Source organism: Etheostoma spectabile, chromosome 5, assembly GCF_008692095.1.
Source record: "Etheostoma spectabile isolate EspeVRDwgs_2016 chromosome 5, UIUC_Espe_1.0, whole genome shotgun sequence".
Taxonomy (NCBI): domain Eukaryota; kingdom Metazoa; phylum Chordata; class Actinopteri; order Perciformes; family Percidae; genus Etheostoma; species Etheostoma spectabile.
This window is the reverse complement of record NC_045737.1, coordinates 35,227,340-35,240,920: the sequence shown is the minus strand read 5'-3', so window position 1 is coordinate 35,240,920 and position 13,581 is coordinate 35,227,340. Positions and strand designations below refer to the sequence as shown.

At 41.8% G+C, this 13,581-nt stretch overlaps 1 protein-coding gene across 1 annotated transcript in view; it reads left to right on the top strand.

Annotated features, from left to right (window-relative positions):
- Positions 1-3,158: 3,158 nt before the first annotated feature.
- Positions 3,159-13,581, top strand: part of rif1 (replication timing regulatory factor 1) — a 24,503-nt gene continuing 14,080 nt past the window's right edge. Inside the window, 16 exon segments of the mRNA XM_032515413.1 lie at positions 3,159-3,379; positions 3,987-4,042; positions 5,810-5,949; positions 6,075-6,153; positions 6,263-6,359; positions 6,472-6,602; positions 6,728-6,822; positions 7,074-7,263; positions 7,750-7,842; positions 8,162-8,300; positions 8,427-8,578; positions 9,753-9,864; positions 10,402-10,587; positions 11,128-11,238; positions 12,603-12,665; positions 13,299-13,402. Coding sequence (XP_032371304.1) covers positions 5,837-5,949; positions 6,075-6,153; positions 6,263-6,359; positions 6,472-6,602; positions 6,728-6,822; positions 7,074-7,263; positions 7,750-7,842; positions 8,162-8,300; positions 8,427-8,578; positions 9,753-9,864; positions 10,402-10,587; positions 11,128-11,238; positions 12,603-12,665; positions 13,299-13,402 — 1,665 coding nt within the window. The 5' untranslated portion in view covers positions 3,159-3,379; positions 3,987-4,042; positions 5,810-5,836.

Genomic DNA, 13,581 nt, shown 5'->3' with positions numbered 1-13,581 from the left:
GCTAATCTAATCTAATCTAATAGCACAAGTTATTTGTACTAATGTCAATTTAAGAAATCTATACAGTAAGATGCTACGCTCATTTTAAGTCCTGACTCACAGTGTAGGATGACGAGTGGGTCTAGACCACACGCTATAATTTACAAACACACAACCAGTCCAGTAATTACCCCAAGAGCAAACACATTTTATTTTTATTTAACCTTTATTTAACCAGGAAGTCCATTGAGATTGAAATCTCTTTTTCGAGGGAGACCCGGTCGAGACGGCCCACCAGATTACAATATAAACAGAATTACAGCAGAGACAAAATCACACAGAGAGGAAAGGACAGGTCACATGTGGCAGTTACATTTTTGAATAACATGACATTTTAACATGGCCTTAAACTCATTTAACGGGACCAGATCATTTAGATGGAGCGAGTTTTGCAAATTATTCCAAGACCACGGAGCGAAGTAAGAGAAGGCTTTCTTCCCCCAGCTCAGTAAAAACCCTCGGAGCCTGGTGAGAGCGCCCCCTGGTGGACCGGAGATGAAAATGACTGGAGTTCAGCTAATGTACTGCTAATGTTCAGCTACGCTAAAACAGTACACTGTGAGTCAGTAGGAGGCTGCACAGCGGACTGGCATGACCAGAGCTTTGGGGTCCTTCTGTAAGTCGTGTTGGGGTACGCTACGGTTCTGGATGATTCTACGAGCATTATTAGACCTTTATCTTTTTGATGCTGCCTTTCTTTAAACGGCTGTTCATTTCTTTAATGTTTAGTTTCTTATGCTGCACTGTGACTTTTATTCTTGTGTTTTATGTGTCTTAATGTTCTTATTTTTAACTGTTTTATTCACATGTTTTACCTGTTTTTATGTTTTAACTGTTGTTTAACTGATTTTGTGTAAAGCACTTTGAATCGACCTGTTGCTGAAATGTGCTCTACAGATAAAGCTGCCTTGCCTTAACACCACAGGCAGAGCAACAGGCCAAAACTACTTTTTTACTTTTCTAATAGACCAAATGATTGTCAGATGAATCAACAACATGATAATTATCTATTTCTAGTCATAGCGCCAATCACACCAAATAAATGGGAAAGCGCCAGTTCATAAGATTTCCTCAGCTAAAGAATAAGAATTCAAACCTTCACCGTTTTGTGGCTATTAAATCACAACTTAAGTATTGTCATTTTACAATGACAATACATACATACATACATACATACAAACATACATAAACACATACACACATACACACATACATACACACACACATACATACATACATACAAACATACATACATACATACCTACAAACAACATCATACATACATACATAATACACAACAATACACACACACATACCTACATCCATACATCATCATAAACACATACACACATACATACACACACACATACATACAAACAAACATACATAAACACATACACACATACATACATACACACAACATAAACCACACCACATACATACACACACACACCATACATACTACATAAACACTACACACTACATACACACACACATACATACACACATACACACACACATACACACACTACACACACATACATACATACATACATACAAAACACATACAACACATACATACACACACACATACATACACACATACACACACACACACACATACATACATACATACATAAACACATACACCATACTACACACACACATACATACACCCTACACACCACATACACACAACCCACACCCACTACACATACCTCATACATAAACACAATACACACATACATAACACATACACACATACATACATACATACATAACCACACACACATACATACCATACATACATACATACATACATACATACATAAACACATACACACAACTACATACATACATACAACACATCCATACATACATACATACACACATACATACATACATACATAAACCCATACACACATACCTAAACACATACATACATACATACATAAACACATACCACATACATACACACACACTACATAAACACATTACACATCCACCATACATACATACATACATACATACACAACAACACATACATACACACATACATACACACCACACAATACTACATCATCATAAACACATACACACATACATACACACACACTACACACAACACACACACACACATACATACATAAACACATACCCACATACAAACACCATACACACATACATACATACCCATACACACACACATACATACATACTACATACATAAACACATACACAACATACATACATACATACATACATACACACACACTACATACACAACACAACACAACACACTACACACACACATACATACATACATACATACATAAACACATACACACATACATACATACATACACACATACATACATACATACATACATGCACACCTGGACTTAAATTCACACCTGGTCACTTTATAATAATTTATATATAATAATTTTTTTATTTTATTGGTATTTTGCTGTCTTTAAACTGTCTTTTTATCTATTTTTTATTTATTTTTTTCTTGCTAAAACTGCTGCTGGAACTTTAAATTTCCTGCGGGAGTCGTCCCAAAGGATCAATAAAGAGAAGTCTACGCCTCAGTCTGATTTTATGATACTTCATACTTCACTTCCAGACAAACATTTTCCACTCCACTGCATTTGTCTCACATCTGCAGATTAATAATACAAAATATAATCAACACATAAACTGTTGTGCAATATTATAGATTGTGACACTTTATTGATCCCTGGAATAAAATTCGACAAACTATCCAACAATACAGTGTACGAAGTATTTAAAATAAACACCACCTTAACCTGCTGCAACAGTAAAGGGATGGACACAATAACACATCAACTATAATAATCTAGGCTAATATGTTATGAGCCATTTTGCATAATGAGTACTTGTGTACAATTTTGAATACTTGCATTTTACTTGCAACGGAGTATTTCTGTTCCTATAAATGTATGTTTTGTGCTTGATGTCCATTCTGTAAAGCACTCAGTTGTTGTTATTGGTAGTATTCAGCTTTCTGTGGCCATAGACTGCATAAATATCAATAACATCAACAGTCTAGTGTGTCTTATAAAATGGGCGGATCCGGATGTGACGTGTGCGGGGGGTCAAAGGTAATTTTGTACGTCGGCGTGGTGGTTTGGCGCCAGCAGTTTCGCGGGGCGAGGAGAGCACACAAGAGAAGAAGGAAACCCAAAAATACTGAAGAAAATAACAAAAACTGGAGAACATAGGTACAACCACCACGGAGAGACCTGGACCGGGGGCCTGTGTCCTGGTGTTGATGTTGAGTCCGCGTCGGTCCGTCTGGTCCTGAACCCCCGAGGTGAGCTGCGACTCTGTGTGTGTGTGTGTGTGTGTGTGTGTGTGTGTGTGTGTGTGTGTGTGTGTGTGTGTGTGTGTGTGTGTGTGTGTGTGTGTGTGTGTGTGTGTGTGTGTGTGTGTGTGTGTGTGTGTGTGTGTGTGTGTGTGTGTGTGTGTGTGTGTGTGTGTGTGTGTGTTAAAAAAACAGAAAAAAAAAGTGTAAATATTTGTTGGTTTGCTTTGTCTGCTGGCATGTCAGTAGTCAAAACAACGAAGAAGAAGTGAGCCGGGAGGTTAGGCGGTGTCCTCGCGCTGCTGGTCCACCTCCCCCTGGCTGTCTGCTGCTCAGCAGTCAGCCAACATGCAGCTAACAAGTTACGTTAGCAGGCTAGTGCTCGTGCTGTCTCACTAGGTGCAGTCAGCGACCTGGTCCCCGGCTGAGTAGCTGGTCTCATCCCTCAGATGTAGTGGAAGGGGGTTTGCTGCAGCAGGACACCCTTGAGACATTTGTTTTGGTCCCCGCGGGTGTCCTCGAGGACGTTGCTGTTTGACTGCTGGCCTCTGGTCGCAGCCCCGAAACGTGTCAACATGTCTGATCAGGCGTGACCTGTTTTCCTCTTCATTTACAGGGTCCTCATTACAGATCCGGATCCAGTGGACGCAGCTCTACCTGAATCTCACTGAGGTAAGTCGCGTGCATCGTTCTGCCTGCAGCTGTGTGTCTCTGTCCATTATGGCAGCTCGGTGCCTACACAAAGCTCGTGCAAAAACCACTGACTACATTAATATCACCAAATGTTGCATTAGATTCATCTTTATATTCATTGTGCAGTGTACAAATAAAAAGACAGCGATATATATATATATATATATATATATATATATATATATATATATGCACCTGTAAACCATCAGTATATTGTGTTCATTGTACACATCTGTAAATAATCTACTTATAGTAATATCCACCTGTATATTATATCCAGTACATATCCACCTGTGTATTATATCCAGTACATATCCACCTGTGTATTATATCCAGTACATATCCACCTGTGTATTATATCCAGTACATATCCACCTGTATATTATATTCAGTACGTATCCACCTGTATATTATATTCAGTACATATCCACCTGTGTATTATATCCAGTACATATCCACCTGTGTATTATATCCAGTACATATCCACCTGTGTATTATATTCAGTACGTATCCAGCTGTAAATCTTGCTCACAATACTTGTTATCTATATTTTATATTCATAGGACAAACCCATCTGTAAAACTCTGTTTATAATAGTATTCATTTCTATATTTATTCATTACATATCCATGTCCTGCACTAATGAAACCAGTGTATATATCCTGCACTTACTGCTATTGACCTTCTGGTTAGACCCAAGCTGCATTTCGTTGCCTTGTACCTGTACAGGTGTAATGACAATAAAGTTGACTCTAATATAGATCACAGACTTAATTATTTAGAAGTATATCAAGTATTCTTCTTGCATCAGGAATACTCCAAAAACACATCGCCATCTGATCTGACATCATTCTCCTTTTTTGGGCCATAAACCAGTGGAATACTCTTCCTACAGAGCTGATTTCATGCACTAATTTGCACTAATTTGCACTAATTTTACTTGGCGAAGCATTAGTTTTTATCAAAGTAGACTTGCTCCCGCCGATAAATGGATGTGCTACATCACTGTGTTTTTGTGATGGGAGGGGGGGACGGTGTCTGTAGATTTATATGACTTTATGTATCTGTGTTGTATACTGTAAATACTTTTATCTGTATCTTAATTTGCCATCTACCTGCCCAGGGACTTTGGGTGGAAATCAGCAATTTGCACCGATCTATTAATGTTGTTTTTTTGCACTGTCCCAGTTCAAATAAATTAATTAATTACAATTACAATCCAGATTCATATTTTTTTTTAACACCCTGAAGCAGTTTTATTGTACATACTTGGTCTTTTACAACTCATCTTTTTTTTTTTTTTTTTTAATATTTCTATTGGGATATTTCTATTCTATATTTTTGGGAATAAAGAATTGTTTGTTCCCACCAAACACACCTAGACAAATTCCAAACTTACTTTGGCGATAAATCAGATACTGATACCATGGTTTTTATTTATTTTTAACCCACTTGTGCCCAGAGACTACAACTCTGTGTGGTTTTTTTTTTAAATTATTAATTCTGACTAGGGCGATGCTGTCTCTTAGGTGTCCTCCGTCTGTCTGCTCCTTTCTTTGCATTTCTGGAAAGCTTTTAACGTCCTGCAGCGCTGCACCACTACACCACTTTTAACTGTATCTGTATGTTCTGTGTGTGTTATGTATTGTTTTATGGCTTTGTTGTAAAGCACTTTGGGTACCTTTCGGCTATTGTAAAGGGCTATACAATTAAACTTGATTGATTGATTCTCTCTGTTTGGTGCAGGCCTCGAGGAGGGGAGTAGTAATAATGATGGCGTCTGCGGAGCCTCCGACCAGTTCCAGCCTTGTCCCCCTGCTGGAGTCTCTGGAGGACAGCGCCGCGGGACAGTCTGAGCAGACGGACGCCTACCTCACCGTCGCCAAGTACGATACCCGTGCTCGTCTTCGACCGTCCTCTGGACGTGTCGGAGCATGTCTTGCGTCAGTGTTGCCTCGGCTACAACTGGAAGTTGTTGGTTAGAAAAATAATCTCTGTGTTTCCTTTGCAGTCGGCTGAGTGGAGAGGACGGACAGCAGTTTCTCCCTGCAGTTGCAAAGCACTTTTCTCGTTTGGGTAAAGCCATCTTGGTGAGTCTTTTGCACATAAAAGTTGGAGGATCTCTAAATCTCCCTTATTAAAGGATATGATATCTTGATATGTATGATGCCTGATTCTGTGGTTTCCTCCTGTTTTCAGGTTCACATAACCAGTCCGAATGCGGAGCTGAGCCAAGCTGCTCTGCAAGCTTTAGGGTTTTGTTTGTATCATTCTCACGTTGTCTCTGGAGTGCCTGGTACATGAAGTTACATATTTTATTATACAGCATTATTTTTTCACATGTGAATTTTATCTGGTAATGCTACTGCCGCAGAGGGTAACTCTGCTCTCTTGTTCCTGTTTTCCAGAAACCTTGGCATCAGAAATACTATCGGCTCTTTGCTCCCTGGTGGTGAAGTCGGCAGATAAAAACACATGCACCAGAGCATTATGGGTCATTTCCAAACAGAGCTTTCCTCCAGATGTGGTTGGCAAAAAAGTGAGCATCAGCAGAGGTTCAAATCCAGAGAGAAAGATGGATGAAAACGAGGCAGGGATGTTCTGTTTTTTCTAAGAGTGAAAGGTGTCTCAACGCTGCTGTACAATGTTGCTTCACTCACTCAGGTGTCGTCTGTACTGGGAACGCTGGAGAGCGTGTGTAGCAGAGAGGACATCCAGTCCGTGGTGATGGAGCATGAGGCCTTAAACGTTGTCATCAGGTAAATGAACAACAAATAACGTTAATGCTTTACTGGATGGGAATATTTATATGTGCGAACGGCACTAGATGAGATCCTCTGGATGATGCGTCTACATTGTTATTGGTTACGAATTTCTTCATTCTTCCTCTATTTCACCATGCACGTTACAGGAATGTCAACATACGACACTGAATAGTAGAAAGATACTGTTACATGTGTATAATGTTGTGATTACAAGAGCTGGTTGTGATTTGTCCTGTTGTTTACAGGATGCTGGAGCAAGCGCCAGCCCAGATGGGTGAAGGAGCACTGCGATGGGCGAAGCTCGTCGTCCCGCTGGTGGTCCACTCCGCCTCCAAGGTGCGACTACGGGCCGCGGCAGCCATGGAGATGGGCATGCCTCTTCTCCTGGAAAAGCAGATGGAAGTGGCTGGTATCATCGAGCCGATGATGTCCTCAGTGAGTGTCTGTCGGTGTCGTTAACAGTGCTTCAGTAGTTCAGTTGTTTGTGCTTTGTGGGATGTAACTAAAGGCACTGCACCAGCTGTCTGAAAACATTCACCCCTCATAAATACACAACAGCAGATTGGGGCCGCAATTAACAATGATTTTAAACTGTCCCTTATTTTCTATAATAATAACAATAATGGATTAGTTTGGTCTACAAAAGGAAAATAGTGAAAAATGTCTATCCGTGCACTGATAATCAGTTTACTGTCACAGTTTGAACAAAGGACTCAAACTGAATAATCATTTACTACAGAAGATCCTGAATAGTCAATGTTTTTTGAATTTCAAGTCGTGGATATTAATTTGGATATATCAATGGTAAAGGTGCATGCTTCACCTACTGCCAGCCTTCCACATGTTGAACACCTGGGAAGAGGGAAAAGGAACTGAGCCGTGTAAGTAACTCTGCTGGCGTGCTTCATTTTGTCTTCACAGAAACTGATCCCAGAGCTTCAGAAACTGTTCATGTCCAAGAATGAAACCAATGTCCTCAAGCTCTGGCCCTTATTTGTGAAACTGCTCGGGAAGGTAAAGAGTGTGTGTGTGCGTGTGTGTGTGTATATATGTATATGTCTCTGTTCTTTCTCTGAGATACTGCAATATATGACTACGGCTTTTCTACAAATCCTGAATGTCCATTAAGGAATGTGAATATACAGTAATGTACATTAAACTCTCTATAAACTTTATAGAGCATCAGAAACACTCTTTAGCTCCAATTGTAGTCAATTTATTTCTGTCATTCTACCAATAAATAATCATTTTATTGCTAGTAAAGACAGAATTCTTAAAATGAACATGAGTCTGACCGTTCCCCGACATATTGAAACTTATATTTTTTACACAGTTGCTGCACAGAGGAGGTCCCTTCATCAACTCTCTGCTGCATCTGGAGGAACTGGGTTTCCGCAGCTCTTCTCCCACAATCAAGAAGATTGCCTTCATTGCCTGGAAGAGCCTCATAGATAACTTCGCCCTCAATCCAGGTGAGCCGTGACTCTCCGGTCCCAGTTTTTATTTCCTCAGACTAATCCTGTTTTTGAGCTCTTTGATTTAGCTCTGCACAGTCTCTGTGTCTCTCTGAGTTTTAATGTCTTATGTCAATCCTGAAGCCATCCTCTGCAGTGCCAAACGTGTGAAGCTCCTGATGCAGCCGCTCGCGTCCATCAATGTCAGGACGGAGGCCCTGATGCTCACCAAGGTGGAGGTCTGGTGGTACCTGGTGGTCCAACTCGGTCCCAACCTGTCACCCATTTTTGATCAGGTTAGACATGCCCCTCTTTTCTCTCTCGATTCAGTGTTATTTGTAGTATCAAATCATAACAAGAGTTATCTGAAGACATTTTACAGATAGCGTAGCTCTACAACGCACTATAATTTACAAACGCACAACAGTTTTGTCGGTAACGAGCATTTCTGGAACATAAATGCACCCGGATGGAAGGAGAGAGATCAGTGTGTCAAAGGATGTAAAACGATAACAGCCTAACGATGAGCTGGTCCAAACCTGAGCCAGCCCTACAATGGTTGGTAGATGAAGAGAAGCCGACTACTGTAACACCAAATCAGCTCTCCTACCCAGTCTGTACCAGTAAAAACAGGTTTAACGCCACAATAAGTTACACCTATGAGAGCTTTGATTGGAACTTATTAGGTTACAAATTCTTTCTACCGCTAAGAATAACAAAGGTGTCATTTGTCCTGCCCTAACAAGTGCAACAACACTAACAGTGGACTAACCACACACACACACACACACACACACACACACACAGAGTCCCGGTAAAGATCCCATCAGCTGCATTAACTTTCAACACCTGTGTGGGTGTTGAGGGCCTTCAAGTTTTATTTTGATGCAGATGTAAAGACTCTTCTTCATTTAGACACACTTAGTCAGTGCAAAGTCAGAAAGCAGCACAAAGAAAGGTAGGCAGGTGTAGCGGCATGCTGCCCCATTGGAAAAATGTGTAATCTCTGCCAAACCAGCGTAGCAGCGCAGCAGCTTTGTTCTTCTGTCTGTGTTTACACAAGATGCATTGAGGCGCAGCATTGGGTGTAGGTCACACACGCATTAACGTCCCTGGGAGCCCCACACGTACAATCATTGTAGTTAGGAGCGTAAAGCGGAAGAAAACATGGTTGTGGTTACGTTTGGAAAGCACAAGTAAGACGTGTCCTGTGGACGAGAAACAAAATTCCCAAAATGTTCAGTTTCCAATAGTTCAGTTTCCAATAGTTCAGTAACTGATTGGTTTCATTTTCTTTGTATTTATTTGTTTGTTTTTTTTAATTCAAAAGACGTTGAAAGGTCTCACATTTAGCCTCATGATACCTGCCTCTTTTTGATATGAAGACAAAAGAAGGATTACATAAAGTTCTAACTTGTGTCACCCTGAGTGGAACACTGTTGTGAGTAAATACTATTTGTCTCTCTCCAGGTGTCTGTTCCTCTTCTACAGTGCACCATTGGATCCGACTCCTCAGCTCCAAGCATCCCTGCTAGAGCTGTCAGTCAAAATGGTGCTGTCACACCTGGCACGCCCAAGACTAGTACGTTTACACATCCACCTTCCTCCACCCGGGCCTCTCAATCCCCTCCAGTCCACGATGCTCTAGACCACATGTGTCAAACTCAAGGCCCGGGGGCCAAATCCGGCCCCTTGCAGATTATGATCCGGCCCCATATCAATTTAGGTTCACAATACATTTTGGCCCACCTAGTTTTTGTTGCTTTTTCTGATGTTGTTGTCATATTGTTTGATGTTTTTGTAACTTTTTCAAATGTTTTGGGTGCTTTTTTCTATGATGGCTGAGAAACTTTTTCCTGACTTCTTTAGGACTTTATGTTGACCAAACTGTAAGTGAGAAGGCTATGTGACATATGCAATAATACAGTCAAAGATATTTCACTTTTTTGATTAAATAAAAGCATATCAATAAACTAAACATGTCTAGCCCTTGATGTGATTCTTATTTTCCAGTGTGGCCCTTAGTGAAGTTGAGTTTGACACCCGTGCTCTAGACCATCTTATACAAAGACTGAAGTCAACAAGGACATTGTGTATTTTTCCCCCTTTCCTATTGCAGGCACTTCAGGCTTGAGCAGCTTCAGCAGCCCTGCCAACACGTCTCGCATGAGCCTGAACTCCAGCATCCAGATCCCGTCCACCTTCACCTCCATCCAGCTGCTGGGCCTGGAGATGCTGCTTCACTATTTTCTGGGACCAGATGTTCTCGCCACGGCAGCAAAGAAAACACTCACCCTCAGTCTTGGTAAGAATCGGATCAAAACATGACCTACTACTACTACCACTTCCATGATATACATTTATACATTGGCACCGATCTGCTTTAGGACATGTGATTGTGAAACTTGTCGCTTCGTTATATGTTGCTTCTGTGTACTTGAGCTTTTAACTGAAGGGCTGTATTGTACCTTGTCAAGTTTTTGACCACTTGTAGTGCCATGAAAAGAATACAGTGGGTCCCCAATTTGTTTGTAAGAGCCCGCAGGCCGAGCATTTTAACATTCTTCTTTTGGTTTCACGCTGTTTTGCTTATCGGTATTTAGAAACGTAACACACCAACAATCTTTCCTAGCAATCGCCACTTCAGCATTTGTGTTGACTGAAAATTAAATGGAGAAATGCAAACTTTCTATTAATTGACCAACAAACCATGTGAAAACGGATGGAAATTAAGTCTAATCGTGCTACCTTCAACTGTTAAATCTTTGCACAATGTGTTTGGTTGTGAATCAAAAAATGGCAGTTTAATTGCAACTTATAAAGCCACATTCTGTTTTCTTTCCAGAGCCCTTGAACCACCCGCTCCTCTCTGGCGCTAACGCTTTCACTAAACATGCTGCTGTGCTCACCTCGAACATCAGAGACGGATTCACCAACGTCGGCAAAGACGCTCCAGGTAAACGACAGAACTCTACTAGACTGAGTTGATTGATATTCACAACCAATCCTTTTTTCAGTTGTGTAGTTTCTAAACAGTTAAATGGAATACCCTCTCCACCTCTCCAAATATGGAAACTGCTGTTCTAAATAGTGTTGGAAGCAATTTGGCGGATTTAAAAGAATCTGAAAGTGCTTTTACGTGCACTTTTGTAACTTGGTTGTTGTCTTTCTGTAGCAACTTCATTTCTTAGCGGAACTCTGTTAAAACAACGCAGGGAGCTGCAGTGTTTTAAGGTACCTGTGTGACAGTAAAATATCAGTTAGTACAAAGTGTTTTTGAAGATTGTGTGTGCACGACCAAGCTCCTTTCACACTTGCACTACAACCCTGACATCCAGACATCACCCAGAGAAGCTCTGTGCAAGAACGCAAATCTTAATCTGTTGGACCGGACGTTAAACCGTCTTTACCCCGTCAGCCTCTTCGTACGAAGTCTTTGTTGTGTGAATAGAGCCGCTCATTGTTCAGAGAATTCACTTCGAGCAATTGGGCGTGTTGAAGGAGTTTCTCTGATCCGGCTGGCTCAAATCCGGAGGAAAACAAAAATCCGAAAGGGAAGAACGGTCGTTATGAAAAGACGGTAACAAAAATGTCTAACTGAAAGACGATCAGGTTGTTACGACCAAATTAAAAACCCGCTGCTTGTCCGCGGTGGAACAGTGCTGACACTGCAGAGGAAGGACCCTCAGACCCTCTCTCAAACCCCCCCTGCTGCTGGAAGACTCGTTCACGCCTTCATCTCCTCCCTACTGGACTCCTGCAACTCACTTCTCCTCGGCATCAGCTCTACCCGCATCAACCAACCCCAAACTGGTCCAGAACGCAGCCGCCCGACTCATCACCCGCACCACATCCTGGCACACGTCACTCCAGTCCTAAAACAACTCCACTGGCTTTCCTTCTCCCATCAGATCCCCTACAAAATCCTGGTCCGCACCTACAAAGCCCTCCACCATCTGGCCCCCTCATACCTCACAGACCTCTTCTCCCCCTACCAACCCTTACGGTCCCTCAGATCCACCTCAGCCGGTCTCCTCTCAATCCACAAGTCCAACCTCTGTAGTTTTGGGGACAGAGTCTTCTCCAGGGCAGCTCCCGGGCTCTGGAACTCCCTCTCCCAAGAGATCAACACCTCTGAGTCCCTTATCATCTTCCAGTCCCGCCTTAAAACCCATCTCTTCACCTCTGCCTGTCATTACCCCCGTGCCCCCCTCGTTCTTCATCTGTGCCTGAATCTTAGTTCTTAGATCTCCTGCCTTGTGATTCTTTTTCTGGAGTGCATGTAACATATTATTTGTTCCATCTCTTCTCCTCCAACAGATTCTCTTTTGGCTGTCATATGGACGAGTCTTGTCCGGTTTGTCAACCTAACTATAGAGTCTGGTAAGTACTTGGATGTTAAGTTGTCTTCAGTACATTCTACGTGGAGCACTACGAAAGCGCTTTCAGTGTGGTGAAGACATTTGGAGGGATTTTTATTTGTTTATTTTTGACAATCTTGTGGCTTTTTTTAAAGAAAATAATACATGTTTGGTTGACAAGAAACTTTGATTACTTGCAAATTCCTGCTTTAGAGTTAAGGGACCAAGGACATTGGTCTATGACATTCTCATTGCTTTGCCATTGTCTTAATAGAGAACCATTTCAACTGTCATTGTGGCTGTTGCTCAGCAGTGTGGGGACCTTAAACTTGTGGTTCCTGCCTCAAAGCGCCACATAGAGCACCCTGATTGGGTCTGGGCTCTGTCATTTGGGAGGAGGACCAGTGAGACCTCGACCTTGTCTCCTGCCCGACCCACTCCCATTGTCACATCAGTTTAAGTCGGAGCGGTCAGGTCCTCGTGGTCTGGACCGCGGTGAAGAGAAAAAACCCACTGAGGGGTCCGTCCCCAATGATGACTCTCTTCTCTTAAATTAGACACATTTCCTTTTCTCAAGAAAAGGCCATGTTTTTTTTATTTGCATTAGTCAGTCTGCGGACGAGTTTGTGAGATGTATTTTGTCCCCGGCTCTCAGTAGGCAGCAAGAAGGATCGTCAGGGCAGTGAAGTTCTGACGCTTATGCTTCAGGCTCTGCAGAGCATCGTCACCTCAGAAGCTCTGCCTGCTGACAAAGTCCTGGTAAGAGACAGAGATCCTAAACCTTCGAGTCTGATCTTTCATGTACGTCACTCACGGTAGTTACACACACACACACAGAACACAATTAGTCATTCCAATATACCGAATCAGAATCAGCTTTATTTGCCAGGTATGAGGACACATACGAGGACGTTTTCTTTGGAGCATCGTTGCTCACA